General features: G+C 40.5%; 1 protein-coding gene across 1 annotated transcript in view; it reads left to right on the top strand.

Moving 5' to 3' along the window:
• The window catches only part of qless (decaprenyl diphosphate synthase subunit 1 qless), a 236,724-nt gene that overhangs the window by 171,680 nt on the left and 39,310 nt on the right, over window positions 1-25,734 (top strand). Inside the window, exon 6 of the mRNA XM_065222150.1 lies at window positions 24,371-24,460. Within this exon, the coding sequence (XP_065078222.1) occupies window positions 24,371-24,460 (90 nt within the window). The remainder of the gene's footprint in view (window positions 1-24,370; window positions 24,461-25,734) is intronic.

Here is a 25,734-nt window from a genome sequence, read left to right as displayed (position 1 = left end):
CCGAGCGCAACCGAAACTTCCATTCACGGCTGGCAGCAGTCGCTTCGTGTCTGCCATCGGTGAAGAGAAAAAATAGAGACCTTCTCCTCCTCCTAAGTAAGTTTTCTGGTGCAACGGAATCATTTTTGCGTCGATTTAACTCTCAGCTTCAACTTCACACGTTGTGAATAGTCTCGCAATATCAAATGAGCTTGTAAAATCAATATCAAGCATGATATTTTGCTCCAATATCAAGCGTGATATTGAGAGCGTATGAGAAGCGAAAAAATATCAATTTGCTAATGATTATGCCATAACTGGTCCTGAAATGCTGAAAAATCGTGAAGCTCCCTGAAGTAAACGCTTTCAACGTGTCCGTGTTTCGTCGTTCTGAACTTGGATAATTTTATCGAATTATGCGATCTCAGTAAAAGCCATATTTTCAGAGACCCTAGTTAAATTTACAAGACTAATATTTTTAATGAAGTTCAAAAATTAGTCAATTTTTCCTACATGTCCCATGATACTGATTCTGATCTAAAAATCACTCTAAAACGTCTGTTTAATGGCCTGATAATATCATGCTACGGTTATTTGATGAGTCACATGATCACGTTTTTTCGAATTGAAAATTGAACACCTGGCTCCCTACTTCGAAAAATACGGAGTAGCCATTATGTTCATTCCGGTCACATTTCTCTGATGTAATGACACAGGGCTGGTAGTGAGTCACTTTTTAGTGACTTGGTATTTTTTTTCAAGCCAGTCACTAAAAAGTCTCCTTTTTTAAGGTCAAGTCACTAAAGTCACTTTTTCTTGTAATCAGTCACTATTTTCAACTTTTTCTGCGTGAATTTATTGCAATATTGATCATTATTTGCTTTGTGACGTTTAATCGTCTTTCTCTATCTACAGGCTGTCTACTCATTTTTCTAAATAAAATTTCCTGAGTTTTCCAGGTTTTCCCAGAACTTTAACGAATAAATTCAAGGCTTATAATAAGAAAGCTTTTTGTTTTAAATGCGTTCAAAATATGCTTTTTCTGGAAGATCAACAGTAATTAACCCAATTTTTAAAGAAACAAGTTTTTAATCAAATCCAATGAATGCTGAACTTAATTTTTCACTGTTCACAGTTTAAAAAAACGTACTTAATTTGAGTAAGTCCAAAATCTAAATCCATTCAATGTCTTGTAGCTTCGTATTCCATGTGCAAGTTCATGATATTGAAAATATTCAAAGTGCCTGAATTAAAGAAAACATGAAATGATTTATTTCAAGTTCGTAATTAACTTTATGAAATATTAGAGATCTTCATTGCAGTCCCATTAACTTCACAGCAATTGTAGGAACTTTGAAGAAGTTCTGAGGAATGAAAGGAAATTCTAGAATTTCATTAAAGCTCCATAAACAAACTGCACTCAAGCGATCGGATGGCTTCACCGATGACCCCGAAGAAACTGCGGAAGCGCTAGCCAGTTTTTACAACGATAGATCTGCGACCTCCAGTTACCCTACTTCTTTTCAGAAGACTAAGGCAGCAGCTGAAAGAGAGTCCATAGATGTTTCGCCAAACACGGACGACGTGTACAACAGCGACATTACCCTAAGCGAACTTCTGTGGGCTCTCGAGAAAGGGCGAGCTGCCTCGACAGGACCCGACTTGATAGGGTACCCAATGCTTCGACGTCTACCTTTGTCCGTGAAGATGACACTGCTAGAGCTGCTCAACCGGATCTGGCGTAATGGAGAGTTTCCCACCAGCTGGCGAAATGCAATCGTGGTGCCCATTCCGAAGCCAAACTGCCTCGATACCGGACCCGCTGCGTTCCGTCCAATCTCGCTCACCAGCTGCATGGCGAAGCTGCTTGAACGCATCATAAATCGACGACTGATCACCGAGCTAGAGTCGAGCGGGCGACTCGACAAACGACAGCACGCTTTCCGTGCCGGGCGAGGCACCGACACGTACTTTTCCGAGCTCGAGCGAACGCTTCCAAGCACAGACGAGCACTGTCTGATAGCATCCCTGGACCTGTCGAAGGCTTACGACACCACCTGGCGGCGCGGCATAATCCGCACTCTGAGGTCATGGAGATTACGCGGTCGGATGCTGAACATGATGAAAAGTTTCCTCTCGGAGCGAACGATCCAGGTATCCGTTGGGCGGCATATGTCTCGCCAGTATCCGTTGGAAAACGGAGTTCCGCAGGGCTCTGTCCTGTCAGTGACGCTGTTCCTCATCGCGATGCAGCCCATCTTCCGAGTAGTGCCCAACGGAGTCTTCATTCTTTTGTACGCGGACGATATCCTCTTAGCAGTGCGAGGTGCTAAAACTGAAGGCTTACACCGAAAATTACAGGCTGCCGTCAAAGCCATCAACAAATGGACGAAAAGCGTTGGTTTCACTGTGTCGGCAACAAAGTCACATGTCTTCTACTGCAGTCCGAACGCACGACGGGATCCCGTGCGAGATATCTCTATCGAGGGAACTCCCGTGCCAAAGACCAACCGGCTGAGGATTTTAGGTGTAACCATGGACCGAACGTTATCCTTCAAACCTCACTGCAATATGGTTAAGAAAGCATGCGAATCTCGGTTACGGATTTTACAGATGATCGGTGCAAAACTTCCACGTGGTAATCGGACCTCTCTGCTGCAAGTTGGGTCAGCCATAGTTACTGCGAAGCTGCTCTACATCAAATGAGTTAATAACAAATTAACTCGGTGATGGCCGAAGCTGGGACTCTACCCTTCGAACTGCTAGCAGCACAGACCACAGTACACATTGCCATCCGAATGCTCACAAAGAATCCAAACAGCAGCACCCTACCTCTGATTACACGCGCTTCAAATCGCCTCCAAGAATTAACCGGTTCAACGCTTCCTGCTGTCGGTTCACTCGTGAGGCAGAGCAATCGCTTGTGGCACGCACAAAAACCGACGATAGTGTGGGATGTGAAAAGAAGCATACGCGCTGGAGACCCACCGGAGAAAGTTCGTCCAGTTCTTCGACAATTACTGGAGACTCGCTTCCATAGTTCAACCATCGTCTACACGGACGGCTCCAAGTGTGAAGACACGGTAGGAGCTGCATTCTTCTACGAAGGGCTATCTAGGACCTACAGTCTTCCGAACGAATGTAGTGTTTTCTCTGCGGAGGCCTACGCTATTAAAATGGCCGCCACCATCCCTAATGTTCAAAATGAGTTGGTTATTCTCACGGACTTTGCAAGCTTCCTACTGGCTTTGGAGGCTGGAACTTCCCGGCACCCTTGGGTGCAGGAAGTAGAGAGAATCGTGTAAAGCAAAATCATCCGTTTCTGCTGGATCCCTGGACACGCCGGCATCAGGGGAAACTCTGAAGAAGACCGACTAGCCAATGAGGCTAGAAGACAACCAGCCATCGACGTACCGATTCCAAGCGAGGATGCGATAAAAGCGGTGAAACATGCGATACGTGGTCAGTGGAATAGGCAGTGGTTTAGCACAACAGAATCGAAGCTGAGGGAGGTGAAATTCGACACGCACAGATGGACAGAACGAGGAAGTTCAGCCGACCAGCGTATGCTTACACGTCTGAGAATCGGCCATACGCGACTAACCCACACGTTTCTTCTGAAGAAGGAAGCCCCACCGTTGTGTGAATGTTGTGGCACGGTGTTGGATGTAAAGCACATCATTCTTGAGTGCAGGAAATACGACGAAGAGAGAAGGAAAAATGACATCAGCACCAGTCTACGTGAAGCTCTGGACAACACGGAAGAAAGAACAACACGAATGCTTAATTTCCTACATGAAACGGATTTGTACAAAAAACTCTAGAATAACAAATTACAAGATCTTTAGAATAACAAATTGCACAGGTAACAGAAATATTAAGCAACACGAAGTAGAAGACTAGAATAACAAATTAAAAGAACTGTAGAATAACAAATTACACAGGTAAAGATGGTAGAAAGATGAAGAAATTCGTGAAGAAAAGCTAAGTAGGAGAGTAGTATGAAGTGAAGCGAAGGAGAAAAGTAATTGTTTTGAAGCAAAGAAGAAAAGAAGAGAGAAGCAACTGCATTGTAGCACTTACACTAACAAACACACTTGCACACCATACACAATACACCAAACATCAAATCGAACGGACATGAATGCATCGCGGAGATGTAAAATGTCCTTAATAAACAAACAAACAAACAACAACTGAAATTATGGTGAACTTACTGGAAGCTTTAAGATCCTCAAATCGGTTCTTTTAACATTCCAAAATTTTCAGAAACTATTATGAAGTTCTTAGAATTTCAGAGCACATCACAGGTGTTAAGCAAACTTGAGAACTATAGAAACCTTGAGGGGTATTGTGCAAATTAAAAAAAAATCTAAGCTCCTCAGAAAAGCTAGATCTAGAGATCTTTGGGGAATTTCAGATCTTAAGAGCAGTTCCCATGACTTTAGTTCAGACTTTTTAGAGCAGTTTAAATATCTATAATCGTAAATTTAGGAAAACCCTTAAGATGTTCCGAGAATTTCAGGGAAGTACAGAGACCATCAGATAATTTATGAAAACTTCATAACTATTTCAGGAACTTCACAGAAGTCCAAAGAATTTCAGGGAAATTTATCTTCAATAGATTTTGAGAGATTTGGGGAAGCTTCGAGAACATCAAGACAGATAAGAGAATCAAAGGGCAGTTCAAATAATTTAAAGAAAATTGTAGAAACCTTAATGAAGTTCCGGAAACTTCAACAAAGCTCCAATAGAACTTCTGGAACGTGATAAAAATTATATGAACATCCGGAAAACGTGAGAGTATTTTAAGGGTGGAAATATCAAGAACTTTAAAAAATACGAATGTTCAGCCAAGTTGATTAGAGAAAATCAACGAAGTTCCATTCGTTAAACAAAAAATGCGAGAACTTTCAGCAAGCAGCGATAAATATCTTCAAGAAATTCCAGAGAACTTAGAATTAAGATAGTTTCATCATATTCAGTGAAGTTCCAAGTACTTCGAGGACGATCAAATAGCTTCAGAATAATCCCATTAACTTAAGCAAAAATTCCGTGGAATTATGGGGTATTCTAAGAATTCTATGATTGATCTAAAAACGTCTGGGAATTTTAAATATATAATATGTATCAGAAAATTTGCCGGACAAACAAATTTAGAGAACTTCAGGTAATCATAGTTCAGGGAAAATAAGTGAGCGTTTTTAATGGTTAGAATACTTAAGGAAAATTGTCCAAACTTCAAGGCAAATCAATTAATTTTAGTAAAATTGCGGGTTGTTGAAAAATACTGATGAATTCAGGGCAGCCTAGAGAACTTTAAAGAAATTCGTTTAGGCAGTTTTAATAACACCCGGAAAGTCTAGACTATTGAAGAAGTTTTAAATTAGTGTCGATAATTTAATGGAAGTTTCATGAACTTCAGAAAAATCATGAGAACTTAAGTAAAAATCATAAAACTATACTAATTATTTCATTCTAATTCCATGAAAATTGCGGGAGCACAAAAGTTCCAGAAATTTAGAAAAACTTCGAAATCTTCACAGAAGGACAGTGGTATTCAGAAACATTTCGAGAACTTCATATGAAAAATTTGGGAAGTTCTCAGAATAGTCCATTTCATATGCAACGGAAATTTCGATGAAGCTATCCTCCGAATTCAATTTTCTTTTAATTTTTATTGGAATTACCTTGAAATTCTCCACAATAAGACACCCTTTGGAAAGATTATCAGAATATTCATTGAATTCATTTTAGATTTCCTTTTGAATCTCACTCCTTCCCTTGGAATTCTACTCACATTGAAAGTCTCCTAAGAATTCATTGGTATTTCTACTCACAATTTCCTTAGATTTCTTCTCATAATTTGTTTGGAAAACTCTCCTGAATTTATTTTCCGAATTCTTTTGAAGATGTCCTGGAGTTATTCTCAGATTTAATTGTAATCCTTCTTTTAGTATTTTCAAAAAAAAAAAATCCAAGGACTTATGCTCCGAATTTGTTTTCTCCCACACACTTTATGAAATTATTCTCAGAATGCCCTTGGAATTTTCCTTTTAAGTTCACAGGAGTTGTGCTCCTCAGAAATTCCTAAGAGTTTTCAATAAAATTTATTTTTAATTCAATTCAGGGTCACTTTTTAGTCACTATTTTTACAACTATCAGTCACTATTTAGTGACTTATTTCTTCAACATGGTCACTAAAATCACTATTTTTGACAGCAGTGATGGCTACCAGCTTTGTAATGAACATAATTTTCTTTCATATTAAGTGGTTCACTGTTTTTTTCCGGACGGTATCAAATCATTTGACCGACTGCGGAATTGAATTATTGCCCTGAAACTGAGCAATTTTGATGGTTTATGATGTAAATTAATGTTACCGTTTCCATATTAAGTTAAATGTCAGCTTCTAAGAAGTTCCCTGAATTTCTCGATTTTTCCATAGCTTATACAAGCTTTCCAAAACTTCTAGGAAGTTCACTGAATTTCTACCAAGTTCCCTGAATTGGTTCAATTCTATCAAGATCTCAGAACATCTATGAACTTCTGATTACATTCTGAACCTTTTCTTTGAATATTTCTGAACATATGGGCAGTTGCCTGAAATTAAGCGAACTTCCCAAAACATCCGGGAAGTTCACAACCTGTTTATGAGATACGAAGATCCCTTAAATAATAAGAAGTTTACTGAACTTCTAAGATATTCCCGTAGCTTCTTAAAAATTCCCTGAAACTTCAACGAGATTTTTCTAAGAAGTTCCCTGAAACTTCACATAGTTCCTTGCACTTCAATAAAAGTTTACGAAGTACTTAATTCGCTAAACTTCTTCAAAGTTCTTTGAACTACTGAGCAGTTCCAGGCCAAATAGCGAAATGTCTTATTTTACCACTCAGAATTCCATGAAATTTTGCATTATTGTTCGCTGGGGCCAAGGGGTAGGTCACTCCACACACCAATCTTGGGTCATCTTTGCCGATTGTGCCGGTCATAGAGCAAGCTGCGATTGTTTGGCAACCCGGTATTTCTAACACTTACAATGTTATGGTTTGAAATCGCAAGGATTCATCGAATTGAGGATGACGCGAGAAGTGGCGGGTGTGAGAAATATCGGTGTTTTGTGTTCGTAGGATAATAAAAGTGCTGTGTTTTAGGATTTTATAATGCCCGCAAAGGCAGACCAGAAACCTAGTCTTTCGTGATGTGAAAAGCCACGGTCTATCAGCGGCTATAGAGGATGATGAATATGACTTCTGTAGTTTGTTTTGTGTGAGTTGTAGCATTATTTTAATTAAGAGTACTAATGGGATCTGAATAACTGCCTCTTTCTCTTGAGCACACTCTAGAACCTACATTTCGTATTAAGATCTATGAGTGAATCGTGCAGTGAACCGCTGGTCTGAGTACCTCTGATATATTATTCAATTAGAGGATGTTTCTCTAACTCTGTTCCAGTCAAACAGCACGTAATGTTGTGAACAAGTTCAATGACAGTTGTCTAGCAGTGGTCACATTTTATTTACAACAATCCAATGCCTACGAGATTGTGCCGATGGATGTGCCCAAGCTGCGCCGAATCTATTTTCGGCGCAATATGCTGAGTGACTTACCCCTTGGCTGGGGGCATAAATCATAAATAAATAATAAATAAATAAAAATAAATCATAGTTTGAAAACGGATCATCTTATCGGAATGACGTCTGAGACAAACTTGTATGAAACTGGATAAGTTAAAATTTTTAACAAGGTTTTTATGTTATTGAAGTTTTAAACAAGTTTTTTTTTAATATTTGTCGAAAATTTGTGATTCTTTTGTTTCCAGTGTGTATTTGTTTTCATGAAAAAAAAACAACCAGTTTCCTAAAACTTTGTATCAGACGTCATTTCAATAAGATGAGCTGTTTTCGTGCTATGACTGCCGAATTGAATTGCATTGGGAGGAACCATCCATTGGCACCCGATTGAAGCGATTTGGACGGGGTGAGTGGGAATGCCAACTCCCTGAAGGTAACATTTTGTGGATAAAGGGCGAGCTCTTCTCCCCGCTCGTCGAGGCATCTTCCTGTTTGTGGTCGATGCGTTTAGGCGACTTTGCCTATCGACCTACCCAATCCGTTTTTGGCCCTTCATACAGCGACATGTTGAGGATAATCAGAGGTTATTAAGCTTGATCAAGACAAACAGAGACGAGAGCCCACTGCTATCGGACTTAGTTTCCGTGCTACTATGGGTGGTAGAGCACTATCATCATGCATATGACTGCCGAATTGAATTGCTGCCCTGTACTGAACAATTCTTATGGTTTCTGGAACCGTTTTTAATTTTTAATTAATATTTATTAAAATGAATTTATCCATCTTTGAGAAGTTCCAGGCCAAATAGTTACAACTACAAAATTTCGTCTCGATCTTCTCCGATTTGCATAATTGTTTATTATGGGCAATCATTCACATTTGTGCTAAAATTCGGCCATTTTGGATCTTGTAATTTTTTCAAAATGGCGTCGTTGAAATGTTGTAATAGATTGTAGCACGAAAACAACACTTCTTATCATAATGGCGTTGTTTTTTTTTAAATAAAGCTCATGTGAAATTCAAACTTTTAAACACATGAAAATTGAAAACAATAGTAGAACATGAACTTTTGGATATATTTTTTAAAATTTTCGCAGTTTTGTTTTTTTTTTCACAGGAAACGGTTGAAAATGGTTCAAATATAGGTTCCTGCTTCCTGTATTCCTGTTTCCGTACTAACAAAAAGTTAAAAAAAATGAGCAAAAGTTCTTGTTCTACGATTTATGTCAATTTTCCAGTGTCATAGTTTTCTCATGAGCTATTTAAAAAATAATAATTTTAAAAATTAAAAAAACTCGGGAACATTTCAAATACATTTAGTAGGCTGGAAGCCAGGGTAAATTTCAGCTCCATTAGTTTCAGGAAATCAGTTTCTAGATTTTCAGAGAACTTCAGAGATATTATGAAAATTACTTAGGTCTTCACATAAGCTTACCGATTTTTAGGACAGTTCAATTAAATTCAGGGCAGTACAACAAGCTTCTTGACAGCTGCGAAAAGTTTACAGAAGTGAGAAAGTTAGAAGATACTGAGAGTAAGGGGAAAGTGGGGCAGTTTGGCCACCTTAAAAAATCATGACTAATCATACAAAATTCAGTGGAAGAATCGAATGATGTTTATCCAAATGGATAGTTTCAAGCCCTATTTACATCATGAATGCAAATTGAATATTAAAAGTAAACTTTGGAATTTAACGCAAGAAGATTTAAAAAAATTCAAAATTTTCCAAAATTTGTTTAAGGTTGTGTTGGTGCTGCCATGGTGATTAGCTTGTTCCAATTAAAAACAATTCGTTCGTTTCCTAGCGGGATGACCTCGATCGTACGTGATCTATTTTGCGATTTTAGATAGAACATAAGAAAAGCGATTCTGTCGGTAAGATATGCATCCGAGTGCAGGAACATAGTTGAGTCTTGTAGGGAAAATACATTACGATTTATACCAGGCCACTATTGTAGAAAATTGTACCTGTTAGATCTTGGGCGGAACGCTTCGGAATATTTAGAAAAATAGAGTGCACACTTGATCCACTTTAGGATACATTATTGACTGCTCTCGAGAACGTAATCTCATTTTTAAAACTTTTTTAATCTGGGCCTTAACAATCGTTACATCGGTCAAAGCTTTTTCTGCGTAAAGAGCAAATCGAAACATTCAAAGCTTTTAGTTTTCAGAGTTGAAAGATCGTTGGTTGCAGTGGTTTGCTTACTGAGCAGGAAAACGAGGTCCCAGGTTCTTTCATATTAAAGTAATTGATGGTCCAATCACTTGGATATCGTGTATTTTGCGAAACTTGTCGTCGTCGGTGCCGGGTTTGAATGGTTACAACAACTCGAGTAAAGATATGATGTGATATGAAGGGCTCGGTGGCCTTAGAGCGATCGTTTTTGCTTGCTGAGTAGAACATCATGAGTCTAATCTCAGTCCCATCCACATTCAAAATTTGTCAATCGCTTTATTTGTTAATATGGCTACATGATAATAACAGCAACTCAATGATTGAAAAGGAGCTTGTTTGCCTAGAGGCAAACTTTTTTGCTTACTGAACAGAAGATCGTGGGTTCAATCCCAAGCTCCTTCGCGTTATATGATCGTTAGGACATCAATTCAGCTTATCGTTTACCAAAATGAACCCTGCTGCAATCACAACCCTCTTACATAATATCCCAGTGATTCCTCGTGGAAGTGCAGAGGTGTTCTCGGTTTCCATCAAAGCGAGTGTCACGTCAACACATTCCTATCCTTTCCTTTCTTGACCTGTGTTCGGGCGCGGCCGGCGCTGGCATAGCCTGGTTTGAGATCACCAATTTTTACACATTGAGGATGATTGCTAGACAAAAGCATCGTCTATTGGTTCTCTGTGTAATTACAGCTGACCTGGCAAAGACAGAGTAGCAACCGTGGGTGGTCAATCATGCTCATGCTGCTACTCATGCTCAGAAGATTACCGAAATTAAACCGTTGGGGTAAAATGAACACCCTGCCCGGGTGGTATGAGCGACCTTGTATACAACGGGTAAGAATATTCTGCTCTCTTGAGGCTTTATGGATGGTCAACAATGAACAGTTTTAGCATAAAAAAGATTTAAAAGAAGTCCTAATTATTTTCTGTGGAATAAATTAAATTTAAGAAGTACTGCCTATTTCTATTTGTTCAGTCTTGTGAATGACTGATTTTTTACCAAAGCAGCTGCTTCAAAACGTGATTTCATATGATACAGTCATATTTATGAAAGTAATAATGCAAAATTGAAGAATTTTATTGAAATATTTGTGGTGCTCATATTGCCCCGGATGAACTTAAGTAATATTTTGTTAAGAAAATCTTCCATGTTTATTAATAACTAGAAAAACATCGCGTCATATAAGAAACCAATGACCATTTATAAAGCTGCTGACGAAATATCAGCGACAAGTTATAAGAAACTACTGATAGACCTTTTTTTCGGATTCAGAATTTTTTCCTGAAAACTTCAGCAAAGAACAGAGAACCTCAGAGCTGTTCTGCTAACATTAGAGAAATTACATAAATGTCAATGACGTTTCGAGAACTTCAGCAAGTTTTCAAAACTCTAGAGAAGATCCATGTTCATTAAGGAAATTGAGGAAACTTTAGGAAGTCTGAAAAAGTTCGGGAAAGTTTTAAAAAAATGATGAGAAGTATTACGAGATTGTTTATCAAACTACAAAAGATCTTCATGGCAGTTCCATTAACTTCAGAATAGTTTTGGGAACATGAAAGTAGTTCTGAAGACCTCAGAATAGTCCAATCCATATTCAACGGAGATTTCCCATGAAAATTCACTTGGAGTTCTCCTGGAGTATTCTCTCGATGGTGTCATGGAATTGTTCTAGAAATTCACTTGGAACGCTTTTCTGAATTCTTCAAAAAATGTCACCAAAATATACTTTGAATACTGCTCGCAATTTCATTGAAATATTCCTCAACATTTCGTTGAAACTATCCTTCGAATTCAATTTTCTTTTATTTCTCTCGGAATTCTTGAAATTATTCTCAGTAAAACCCTTTGGAAAGATTTCCAGAATTTTAATTCAATTAATTTCAGATTTCCGATTTAATCTCACTCCAGCCCTTGGCATTCTACTCACCTTGAAAGTCTCCTAAGAATTCATTTGCATTTCTCCTCATAATTTGTTTGGCAAACTCTCCTGAAATTCTTTCCCAAATCCTTTTTAAGATTTCCTGGAGATTAAATTGTAATTCTCCAAAAAAATCCATGGACTTATGCTCCGGATTTGCTTTTTCCCACAAACTTCATGAACTTATCCTCCATGAAAATGCCCTTGGAATTTCCTTCTGAAGTTCACAGTAGTCCTACTCCTCAGAAATTCCTATGAGTTTTCATTAAAATCTACTTTGAACTTCAGAAAAATCTAGTCCAGACCAAAGGTATTGAATTTTTTTCAAGAACAAAAATCTTATTTATATTGAGGAAAGGACCAAGCACATTCTTTCCCAATTTGTCATCGATATTCATAGGTGACTTTGAATTCCCGATTCACTGGTCACCCTGACTGATGCCACATAGCTTCGACCAGCTCGACTATCTGGCTGAACAAGTGGAAGCGATTTGACAGACGTGGTGTATGGATGAAGATTTCCGTTACTCTTCCTTCCCCTCTGTTGATTGTTATCATCGAGCTCCGACTTGCTAGATGCGATATGGCAGAAGGATGTTGTAACGACAAAGAGCTGTTCTCACTACACCGTGCAGTGTCCGGGTCGGACGGTATTTGCGTTTGTATGAAAGAGTAAACTAGCTATAGTTGCCTCTTTCTTACCAACGCAATTCCTTTTCCACTGCTCCTTCTTTCCCTCTACTCTGACGTTATTTTCTAGCTCAGACCAGCTCGACTATCTGGCAGCAAGCGACTTGGAAGACCCTTTTGTGGACGAAAATTTCGGCTGCTCTTCCTCTTCCACTATACTTGCGTAGTTAGTTTTTACCGATCTGCGATCTCCGATCAGATCGACTTTTTTGCCAGAAAGCGCTAGCAAATTTGTGCACGAGCTGGAAAGTGATGTCCGTGCGAGAGAGTATAGATTCATCCCATCCGTCCGCTCTTCTGATTAGTCTGTGAAATATTCCTATGATGATCGTTAAATTTCTAAATTGTTTAGCTATACGAACTGCTATCAGAGTTGCTAGTTGTTGTTTTTGTTGATCCCATTTATGTCCTCCTGCTTGTTGTTGTTGTTGTACTGGCTGCATCCTCGACTTCCGCTCTATTTTTGTTCCTGTCATAAAATATATTCCTCTTTCGATTGAGGAAATTGAGAGAGGAGGAAATCTCCTTTTTAACACCCATTTCAACACCTCGCACATCTGTGTACATGTCGACACCCAACTCCGCAGTGTCTTGAGCTTAGTTTTCAGTCACGCAGGAAATTTTGTATTTATGTCGTCCGGAGATTTGTCATTGCCATTGACAGATTTTCGTGCGATATTGACAAAATTGTTCATCACGTAGTCACTGATAGACTTGAGCCTCAAGAAAAAATCTCATTCATTTTTTCGTCAATGACGGAGATTCACTTGGTAACAAAAAGTGTAATTTCGTGCATTCTGAGTCAAATTATTGTTATCCAAGCAGTTCAGAACGTAGATGCTAACGGCTCCAGGTAATGGTTTTGCTCAAGTCATTTAATTTCATTTCAAATTTAGCTAGGGAAATGGCTGTAATGTCGGCCTAAGTGCCCCTAATTTGGGCCCATACATAAATTCAGCAATCGACTAAATTTTCAATATCGACCAAAAATATCCATTAGTACCGTCCCAATGACGCGTTCATCTAGATAAAATTGATAAACAGCAGATTTTTAGCGATGGGCCCAATCTTCTATGCATAGGCCAACATTAGAGCCATTTCACCTATTTCTTTTTTCTTTTTTCAAACAATCGAATTTTGTCCATTGTAGTGGACTCTTTGTTGTTTTGTAGTTTCATGACTAATAAATTTAAATGTCCGAATTTTACCAATTCAGCTAAACTTGCCCAAAGCTCGGCTTAAAAATTCATCTCAATAATATTTTTAAGTGTGTGAGAAAGAGGTGGCCTGACCAGAGAGCGAACTCTAAAGAGGGCAAGCAAAAGCATGTTTGAGTACCAAAATGGTAGGTTTTACTATATGAAATAGTAAATGACGAAGAGGAGGCAAAGTGGATAGCGGTACTTTTTGTGGAAACCGAAAATGGAACATGTAACGAAATTATGAAAGATTTTGAACGTTAATAACTCAGCTGCCCCTGGACCAATTTCAATCATTTTATCTCCAATCGATCAGAAATATTTCCACGCATCGATAGCAATGCTTCCAAATTTTGATTTTTAACAAAAAAAATATTGAAAAAGTTGTAAATGTCAAGCATTGTCCAAAAGCTTAGAATATCTAACATACCCACTAATGCAAATGCTGCTTCCCCAACACTGTCATCAGATAATCGTTTCTAGACGAAACATGTCGATGTAGCATTGCTGCTTCCCCAACACAGTCATCAAAGAGTCGTTAGTAGACGAAACAAGTCGAAGTCGCATTCGCCTCCGATCTTCGAGCGTGTGTGAATAGAGAGGATGTAATTGCAAAACATTTTGCACACTCATCCCCATATTCAGAACCACACGTCCCCAATGACCACACAAGATGCTCACACAGAGTTGTAATCTTGTAACCAAACTTGGAAGCAGGGGTGCAAGTGATTTTGATCGATTCTGTTCATCGACTATCTGTTTCGATAATAACTCGATGGAAAACACATTCATTGATGCGTTTGTTGTTCTGGATGATAGAAGAGCATAGCAGAAATAGTGCGAAATAGGTTAGTGAAGCCATGGTCATCAGAAGAGAAAATCGATGAAGAGAATTGACTTTCTCCTCTCTGCTTCTAAGCCCCTTAATTCAGTCGTTGTCATAGCAATGAAAACTAGCATTGCACCGCTTTTGGTTCTTGGTTTACACTTGTTGGTTGCAATTCTGCTGTTCGACATTTTCGACAAGGTCCACCACCTAAAAGTCCAATTATTCAATTAACGAATAATCTTAAAGATTTTTCCAGCTATTCGATTTAAATATTTATCGAATTTTTAATTATTCGAGCGCGTAACCGACGTCCCTTCTTATTTCTACTCGTTTGATTTAGCGCAGTAGAGAAAATAAATAAAAGTGCTAATTTATCTGAACGGACATAGAGAAGAACCATGACGTGAAACAGGATCATAAATTCACCGAAAAAAATGTTAAGCGTCTTTCTGCTAAAGGTTAAGATTTACCAACTTGTTGAGAGAAGGAGTTTAACGTTGAAAATTAAAAAAGGGGGAGCTTTAGTTGGGTGGACACTAATATTCTGCGGCCTTCCAACCTGTCACAGACACCAGTTCAACCCCTGTCAAGCAGCAGACGGGCCGAGACTCTTGCGAGTGCCCAATCATTGAACCGAAGAATATGGGATTGTCCTGTCCGATTTGCTGCTCCATTTACCAAAAGAGTTCAATTTCTGAACGTGTCCCAACTAAAATTCATATCAAAAGGTTCTTTTCAGGGCAATCATAGTCATACTAAAGAGTATAAACAGAGACAACCCCGCTCAAATTCCTATTCCTACACAAAACGCAAGCTCCTGCTACAGTTAAAAAAAATTAACCTCATAGGGTTGTTCCTTGTAGTTTTTATAAATAAAATCATTCGATTTTTCTTGGCTCCGTAGAGTTTTGAGACATTTGAGCCTTAATAATGAAACAATAGAAAAAGCAAGTTTGATCAACGGACTGGATCTCAGGGAGTTAAGGCAACTTTGAAAATATGCTAGAAGTTTTAACTACTTCCATGGCAAGTTTGGTCAACATTCATTCCACTCTACAATGCGGATACCAAATCAAAGACCTTAACCGGTGCCCCGAAGAAGAACTGCGGACCAAATTGCCATTTCTGCAAACGAACGAGCGCGATCGAGGCTACCGGGGCCGATCATATGCGGCAAAATCGATGCCATCAACGGGCGAGAATCTCCCAAGGAATGAGGAAAATCTTCGCCAAACATACAAATGACCAACTAACGAGCTGTTGTCTGTCACCCACTAGCCTCCGCCCCCTGTGCCGTTCGCCTCCACATTGATCGTCGCTGAATAGTTTTGAGGAGAGGATCGGTTCGATACTGTTCAACGCACACGGATCTGGTGGACCGTGTGGCGTGATCAAAATTGGCAAACAAGTAGCAGTGGCACAGGTATGAGGATGAGAGCGAAAGCGAAAACAAAAAGACAATCGTGATCGTGACTATGTTCCCTCCTCCATCGTCCGTCCAATGGGGGGGGGGGGAGAGGCTCATTAAGGGACACTTTGTATGCGCAAAGTATGCGCGTGACTGTGGTATGTTCGAGTTGTCGTAGCAGACGGACAAGCAAACAGTGGTCACCACCAGCCTGGGGATGAGAACATCAGAAATCGATCTCGCCGGAGATCAGCCGATTTTTGGACGTGACTTCAAGGTTCTCCGGAAAATTCCACCCAAATATTCGCGATATGGGTTAATGAGTTGTATTGATTTACCTCCGTGAAGGTTCCTCACCGCCATCGAAAGCGAAAGCCGATCGGTGTAATAAGCCACTGAGTATGCGTAATCAAACTCGACTACTTGACGTTGCCTGGAGGGGGGGGGGGGGGATCTGGATTGGCGGACGGGCGGATAGTGTGAGAGATCAAGAAACGATAGTTTGTTACCACTCCGCAACCATTACTACGAACTCAGTACCAGTCAGTGTGATGATGGTTAAACGGCACTTTGCATGGTTCGTAAACACTGCACACAACGGGGAACTGGACGAGGGGAGAGGGGTCAAGGCAAGAAGAAGGAGATGAGTGGGAGGGGGGCTGTGGATTCCTCTTGATAGTGTTGAAAAAGGCGCGCACGTAAAGCCCGAAGAGAAAGTAGTTGAATGCCGAGACTGCTGAAAAATGCGCCGCGAAGCTGGCGCTTTTGACAACCGAGGGGTAAGCCAATGCGTTTTCGGTAGTTTAATGATTCAACTTCTATGAATCGCCTGCGTCTTAACAAACAATATTGCGAGCGAATTCAGGTTATGACCTTCATCATAATGTATGCTTCGAGAGACACAACCCCTTGAACGATACATTCCGCTTTCCCTCTCCGATCGTATCGCTTTGGAAAAGGTAAATACTCAAGAGAGTGTGCAATTTCATTGATAACCATCGTAACGGCATCGATCCACCGTCACCGTCACCGTCACCGTCAGTCAACACCGCGCGCGATGATTCAAAGGTTAAAAATTTCCGATCAATTTTAAAGCAAAAAAATAAAAAACAAGAAACCGTCCGGAGGCGATTAATTCGACAGGTTGCAACATTTGGGTCACCGACGGAATGCACGTAGAAGATCCTGGTTAGCGTCTGGCTCGTGTCTGACTCATGTGGACCTTTTCCTCCGGTCGCAAAGTTCTCAATTCGCTGATGTACTAATTCAATTTGAGCCATCTTTGCACAAGTCGAGAGTCTTCAATGGCAACTCCGCGATGCGCCAATATGGTTTCAAGGCCAACTGGATTGCAATCCGGTCGTCGTCGTCTTCGGTTGTTATGAACTGAACTTTGACAGAAAGAAGCTTCTTCGATTTAGAGGCGAATCAATGGGGATTGATCAACAATATCATAACAAACAACTGCAGCGCACCAGCAAAACGGGTAGCTCGCGAGCGAGCGAATGAGCCGATGATGATGATGATGATGATGATGATGATGATGATGATGATGATGCTGATGTTACGAGAGCATAAAAATTAGCGCATAATGTTCCAAGGGCGAATGCTGATTTGCACCTTAACAGCGAACGCGTGTGCCGCCAGCTAGCTAGGCGATTGATGGCTGCTGCGTGCTGTGCCAAGTGAGATAATAAAAAAAAGCTTCGTGATTCACGCAGTGATTCGGAAGCACCGCGAAGAAAAATTTTCTACGTAATCAATAATCTTCGTAATGCCCGCTGGATTTATTTTGACGTAGGACTACGTCTGTGATTTCTATATGGGGGTACACTTTGTGAAAACCAAAATTGGAACATGTAACAAAATTATGAAAGATTTTGTACGTCAATAACTCAGCTGCCCCTGGACAAATTTCAATAATTTTATCACCAATCGATCAGAAATATTCCTACGCATCTGTTTAATTTAAGACTTTATCATTTTTCGAAATGTCACTATTGAAAATTGCACGAATGTGCAACTGTTGTTATGATAGTTAAAATTATCACCGATTGCCTGCAAAAAGCGATTTCCCTAACGCAGATTTCAAAGTTAAACTCCATCCGGTCTCACCGCGTGGTGAGTGGTGGTGTTCTCCAGTACACAACGAAAGACTCCCCGCAAGCAGCTAGCAATCAAGGCTGCCCTCAACCGCTGATCGGATTCAGTTCAATCACCGTGTGTGGGGGTGTCTGGTCGTCGGGATCAGCAGTGCTTTCGGCGCGGAGCGTTTGATATTGTTCTCCAGTACACAACGAAAGGATGCCTGCAAGCAGCGAGCTGCAGCCCACATGAGCATCCATAGAAGGCGGAAGAAGCCACACCGCTATTGATCGGAATCAGTAGTTCTTCGTGAGTCGCTGTGGGTCATCTATGTCAAGTGCGTCATACTATAGAGTATAAACAGAGAGAACCCTGCTCAAATTCCTATTCCTACACAAAACAAAAGCTCCTGCTGCAGTTAACAAATAAAATTTATTATATAAGACCACGTAGTCCTACGCCACCATTGCGTATAACCCAATAGGGCTGTCTCTTGTAGTTTTATATATTTTGAAGATTTCTGGTATATCAGGTTTTTTTCTGGAGATCATAAATTGTCCAAATCAGTAAAGTCACAAGTCAGTAAAAAACCACTCTCCTTTACTCGATTTCCCTCTAATTCGATGGAAGTCCAGGCTACTTGGACCATTCTCCTCATACAAATTTTCCAAATTTATCTCCCTATCTCGATATCCTCCCTAACTCAACGATCCCTTCAATATCGAATTAGGAACTGAATAGGGTTAACTACCCCATTTCCGGCCTATTAAGCTAAATCCGCACTTAGTCTTTCTTAATCTAGCGCAGTTTAGTACCAAACGGAATGTTATTATTACTGATGGCTTCTAAAATTATTTACCTTTCCGTACGTACCGTAAGATTTCATAAAGAGAAACCAATCGTTGAGTTATTGTCAAAAGTCTAACACTGCTTATTGACGCCAAACTCGGCCTATGGATTCTAAACTCGGTCTACGGATTCTGAACTCGGCCTACGGATTCTAAACTCGGCCTAACGCATTGGAACGCCATTGAAACGCCAATGAATTCACTTCGGCCTATCGGATGAAGATAAAAATTGATTCGGTCGGAGCGCTTCTTTTGTTTTTAAGAATAATGGGTGCAAACCTTCATATCACGCGTTCTCATGGACATCGTTCCGTAGCTTATTAACTATAGTATCGTACCAAACGCATAATTGGCTTCTTAACCCTGAAATCATGGATTTATTTGAATTTTTCTGCTCGATAGGATCACCAGGTTTTTTTTTATGAAGTTCGGATTATGAAGGAATCCAAATATCATCTTGTAGATATTTTGTATAATCCCTAGCAATAAGAAATTATTGCAGACTAATAAGGTATTTTTCTGTAGATCTCCAGTCATTTCGAATAACATTTATTGGATACTAGCTGAATGTGCCCGACCTTGCTCGGGATTCAATATTAGCTTGAGTATATGCGCCAATTAAAAAAAAACATGCTATATTGTACGTAGTCCCCCCCCTCTTATCTAAGGGGCTACCCCCTATGACCTCCACATGCCAAATTCGGGTTCCATTTGCTTGATTAGTTCTAGAGTTATGCAGAAATTTCTGTTTAATTTGTATGGGAGCCCCCCTTTACATAGGGGGAGGGCTCTCGAACCATTATAAGAATCTTTCCCTGCCCCAAAAACCCCTGCATACAAATTTTCACGCTGATCGGTCAGCCAGACAGACAGACAGAAATTAATTTATATATATATAGATATATATAGATTTACTCATAATGCCATGTTGAGAAGTCTCAATCTTGGATTCAAAAAATGGCGGCGAACAACGAGTTTTAACATCTACACGTCGTCCTCGTTCCAAAACTACCCATATTGTTGGGTGTTTGACAATTTTTCTAAAGGTGACTGCCGCCATCTTGGATTTCAAAATAGCGTCCAACATCGGTTTTCGATCCTTACATGTCGTCTCCGTTCCGGAAATACCGATATTGTGTGTATTTGACAGTTTTTTTAGAAACCCGATCGCCGCCATCTTGGATTCAAAAATGACGACGGGCATCGAATTTGGACATGTACACGTCGTTCTTGTTCTGGACATACCCTTATTGTAGGGTATTTGACAGAGTGTTTAAAATCCACGGCTGTCAGCTTTGATTAAAAAATGACGTCCAACATCGATTTTAGACCTCTACACGTCGTTCCCGTTTGGAAAATACCCATATTGTAGAGAATTTGACAGTTTAATAAAAAACCGATGGGTGCCATCTTGGATTTCAAAATGCCAGCGGACTTCAAATTTTGATATCGACAAGTCGTCCTCATTCCGAAAATACCCATATTGGTGGGTATTTGGCAGAATTTTTAAAACCAATGGCCACCATCTTGGATTCAAAAATGGTGTCCAACGTCGATTTTTGACCTCAACACGTCGTCCCCGTTAGGGAAATACCCATATTGTAGCGCAATTGACCGTTTTTTTAAACCGATGGTCGTCATCTTGGATATTGAATTTTGACATCTACACGCCGTCATCGTTTTAAAAATACCCATATTGTTGGGTATTTGACAGATTTTTTAAAACCAATGGCTGCCATCTTGGATTCCAAAATGGTGTCTAACATCGATTTTCGACCTCTATACGTAGTCTCCGTTTCGGAAAATACCCATATTGTGCGTATTTGACAGTTTTTTTTTCAAAAACCGATGGCCGTCATCTTGGATTCCAAAATGGCAGTGGACATCGAATTTTGATATCTACAAGTCGTCCTCGTTCCGAAAATACCCATATTGTTGAGTATTTGCCAGTTTTTCTAAAACCAATGGCTGCCATCTTGGATTTAAAAATGGCATCCGACATCAACTTTCGACCTCTACACGTCGTCCCCGATCCGGAAATACCTTATTGTAGGGTATTTTACAGTTTTATAGAAACGCGATGGCCGCCATCTTGGATTTCGAAATGCCGGCGGACATCGAATTTTGACATCTACATGTCGTTCTCGCTCCGAAAATACCCAATATTGTATTTGACAGAATTTCTAAAACCGATGGTGGCCATCTTGAATTCCAAAATGGCGTCAAACGTCAATTTTTGACGGTGGTGTCCAACATCGATTTTCAACCTGTACACGTCGTACTTGTTTTGGCAATGTCCATATTGTAGCGTATTTGACAGCTTGTTTTTCAAAAACCGATGGCCGCCATCTTGGATTACAAAATGCCGATGGCCGCCATATTGGATTACAAAATCCGAAAATACCCATATTGGTGGGTATTTGACAGAATTTTTAAAACTAATGGCCGCCATCTTGGTTTCAAAAATGGTGTCCAACATCGATTATCGACCTCAACACGTCGTCCCCGTTTGGGAAATACCCATATTGTAGCGTATTTGACCGTTGTTTTTAAAACCGATGTCCGTTTTCTTGGACATTTAATTTTGACATCTACATGTCGTCGTCGTTCCAATAATACCCATATTGTTGGGTATTTGGCGGTTTTTTAAAACTGCAGGCAGCCATCTTAGATTTCAAAATTGTGTCCAACATCGGTTTAGATTCCAAAATGGCAGTGGACATCGAATTTTGATATCTACAAGTCGTCTTCGTTCCGAAAATACCCATATTGTGGAGTATTTGCCATATACCCAGATTGTTGAGTATTATTTTTTTAGAAACGCGATGGCCGCCATCTTGGATTTCGAAATGCCGGCGGACATCGAATTTTGACATCTACACGTTGTTCTCGTTCCGAAAATACCCAATATTGTTGGGTATTTGACAGAATTTGTAAAACCGATGGTCGCCATCTTGGATTCCAAAATGGCGTCAAACGTCAATTTTTGACCAATACTCGTCGTACCCATTCGGAAAATAATGACAATAAAGGCACGGCATTACCAAGCCGGAGGTGGCGGGTTCGATTCCTGGTCCGGTCGAGGGAATCTTTCGGGTTGGAAATTTTCTCGACTTCCCTGGGCATAGAGTATTATTGTGCTTGCCACGCAATATACAAATTCCTGAATTGGTATTGGCATCGAAAGCTCTCAATTAATAACTGTGGAAGTGCATTTAGATTGATTGATTGATTTATCTTTATTTAGGAGGCTTTCAGCCTGAGGCTGGTTCGCCTCCAACTGTGCATTTAGAACACTAAGTTGAGAGCAGACAATAAGCTAATATGCGATAAGCAATAAGCTTGATATGCGAAAAATAAGAAGATGATGAAGAAGGCGATTCCAAAATGGCGTCAAACGTGAATTTTTGACCACTACTCGTCGTACCCATTCTGAAAATACCCTATTGTAGAGAATTCGACAGTATTTCTAAAACAGATGGCAGCCATCTTGGATTTCAAAATGGCGTCTTGCATCGATATCCACGGCTCCATGTTTCGGAAATACTCACCATGCACAGCAACATCCTATATAGGCAGGCTTTCGAGACATAGCATATTCAGGAATTCCACATGAACACTATCGGAGCCTCCCTTAGTTCAGTCGGAAAAGGCGCAGCTACAAAGCAAGACCATGCTGGAGGTGACTGGGTTCGATTCCCGGTTCAGTCTAGGAATTTTTCGGGTTGGCAAATTTCTCAACTTCCATGGGCATAGAGTATGATTGTACTTGCCACACAATTATACGAATACCAAAATGGTACAGGCATCGAAAGATCTCAATTCATAACTGTGGAAGTGCATCTAGAACGCTAAGTTGAGAGCACGCAATAAGCTAAAATGCGATAAGTAGTGAGAGAGTTCTGAACTAATATGAACACCATCCAGAAAACCGTGGTCACCTGAACATCTTTGCTGAAGACAACAACTTTCTACATGGCCAGGACCAAGAGATATTCTATTTTGGACCCAAATTCCAAATAATATAGCGCCCATCATAAGTAATTTGAAAGTGAAGCGCCTCTAGGGCCGTATTTCCTAATTAAACCTGAATCGAATTGCCGCAGTACAACAACTTTGCCGAAGACAGTATAGCTTTATGTATTGAAACAAACGAGATAATCGACCACAGCCCCATTAGTGAAAATCGCATAAGCTGTGGGTATCCTTATTCGCGGATAGCCCGGCAATAAGGATCCGAAAATAAGGAATTATAATCTCGCCGGTTTCCGGAACTTGTTTCCGGTCCACCGGACCCTGTTCCGTGGTCACCGGTTAGCCTATGTTTCGCTGGACAGTACATGATTTAAAGTTACAACACATTCAGCCTTTTGATATGCAATGCAGATGCATTTTGCGACACTGATTCTGAGTGGTCAATTCGGGCCAATTTTAGATTTGTGGCCAGAGGCTTAGCATTCAAGCCCTAAAGATTAGTTTAGGTGCAAATAAATTCTTAATTTGGATAGAAAATGCCTCCGAAATCGTTGGGTCAAATTCGGATTAATATAACCCGATCCACCTTTAACGTAGCTTTTTTAAAACACCGTTGGAAGCTCAAACATACCTGAAGCTTTTTGAATTTCCATGAAGTTCTTGAAACATCTGTAAAATTCGTGCAATTGTCATGAAGTTAATGGAACTGCCCTGGAGCCTGCTCTCCGTAGAGATTTTGCTGAAGTTTATCGAACTACGCTAAAGTTTTCAAAACTTACGATTTGAACTTCCCCGAACGTCTGGACTTCCCTGAAGTTTTCGGCACATTCGGCACACTGTGTGCATTTTGCATTGTTTTTTTTAAGCAGGTCCTAACCCGTTGAAGCCCTTCTGTCGTTCCAAAAAAAAACATTCACCCAATCCAATCTCCTGTTTCGGTTGTTTTGAACACTTCTTAAGCCGTTGCCCTTGACCTGTTTTCGAGTAGTGTGGAATTCCCCCGCCCGAAAGTCACACTCTTACTCTCCTGCGGTGTGTGAAGGTGTACTTTTATGACAAACCTGACGAAACGGTACATTGTTCGTATTATCCTCCTCCGCACAGCGCACAACAGAAATGTCGGTAAACAACACAGAAGCCGTCGGCCAGCCTTGCCTCCCTGCCGCCTGTCACTTGCAATTTAAACCGGGTTTTCTGGCAGACTCTTCAATGAATGGGTCATAAAATTGCACTTTCTTCTGTGTGACCATTTTAGTACCAATCGTCGTTGTGTTGTGCGTTGCTATATAGCGCCGTGGCGATCAAAGCATGCCTTTTGTGCTCCATCAGTGTGCGTGCGGCTATTCAGACGAGGCATTGCGGCTAACGCACTTTTTTTTTAACGAATGCAAACTGCTGTAGACGCAAGGTGTGGCAGCGCATGTAAATGGCCAACAAATTAGTCGGTCGGTCTATTTTTGGCACTTCGGAAATTGGATCATCCGAAAACGGGGAACTTGATGTTTCAATTAGAGAGGAAAACTGTCGGTTCGAGGCGAATCGATTCGATCGGCGATAATTAGGTAGCGAATGATGGCTTATCGGTGCTACGCGGCGCGTAATGCGGCCCCTAATGATTGTTACGAAATTGTTTTTTTGAAATTGTCTTCTTAACGTTTCTTTATCATCCGTTTACTTTCAGGTGACGCAAGCTGGCGACTATGTTCTTGCTGTTGCATCGATGCTATTGGCCCGCCTTAAACACGACGAAGTCACACACATCCTCAGTCAGGTAGGTGTCAACGCTCTCGATCGATTTCCTGCTAGCTTTCCAAAACATCTGCGAGTCGAGTCCTTCCTAAATCTGCACGCGTGCAAACGTTTAGTTGCAAATTTCTCCGTAATTAATCACTACGGGTAGCTAACTAGCTACCTCTCGCGTCGGTGAAAATTTGTGTTTTTTTTAGCAACGAAACGTAAAGAGTGCATGAACTTCATCATCGGCAAAGATTGACTGAAAGTCCTAAAAACCTGTTCCACGGTGGAGCGAAGGTAACGGTACTCACTCTGACACACTCACCGGCTCACGTAAACATTGCACCATGCTCCGAAAAATCGCACTCGGATCGAACATTTACACATGTTTTGGCAAATCGTAAAACGAACCAGCGGCGCAGATCGTTAAATGGCCCCGGAGTCTTGCGAAACCTTTGTTTGCCCCGATCCGGTCGGTCGGTCGGTTGGTAAATTGATTTGTATCTTATTTAATCGGAGTTCAAAATTAACAAGATGCACCCCTGGCGTTGATTGGATATTGTCTGTCTACAGTCCCTGATTGCTCCTAGAGCTGGGGTGAGAAAGTCGCTGCTTGTGGTGTTTGATTTTGGCGCTTGAAACCGATAAAAGATCTTCTTTCGATCTAGGTCTCAATAGATCACTTTGACCACCGAAACCAGCGACTAGCAGCTCGCGTTGCTGCCTCTTAATACATCGGTTATTGAGAATCATAGCTTTTATGATGTGCTTCCCATCGACCATGGTGACATTTGCACGGCGGACGTTCACACTTTAGGCAAACAAGGTACAAGGTGATGCAGAGTAGATGTACAGTCGATCCGGATAAAAGGATCAATCGTTGCCGAAATTGCAGCCACAATGCAAGCCCAAATTAAGCTCGTTAATTTCGATTTTGTTTACCACCGGTCGGTCGGGGCAAAAGTAAATTGCTTCCGTAATTTTGGCTATGTACCTCAATAATTTAAGTCGTCTTCGTCGTCGTCGTCGTTGTCTTCGTCGCACACCCTTGAATGTTGAAGCGAGCTGGGTTTCATTCATTCATAAAAAAGGAAAGACAATTGATCCATCTACAGTTACGTATGCTTTGCTGGTCTACAATTACTATACTAAAAATCTTTGAAATGATCCGGATCGTCCGGTGGACCATTCCGTGGTCTCCAGGACCCATATTTCGATCATGACTTAGAATTCATTTTGATAAGACGTCTATGAGTGGTTTCGAAAAAAACATGGAGCTCTAGAATCAGTTTCATCAATTGACCACTTTTA

The sequence above is a fragment of the Ochlerotatus camptorhynchus genome, unplaced genomic scaffold (assembly GCF_037179485.1).
Source record: "Ochlerotatus camptorhynchus isolate MF236.1 unplaced genomic scaffold, CSIRO-AGI_Acam_v1.1 ptg000158l, whole genome shotgun sequence".
Lineage (NCBI taxonomy): Eukaryota > Metazoa > Arthropoda > Insecta > Diptera > Culicidae > Ochlerotatus > Ochlerotatus camptorhynchus.
Note: the sequence above shows the minus strand (reverse complement) of the source record. Positions and strands in the feature narration are given on the sequence as shown.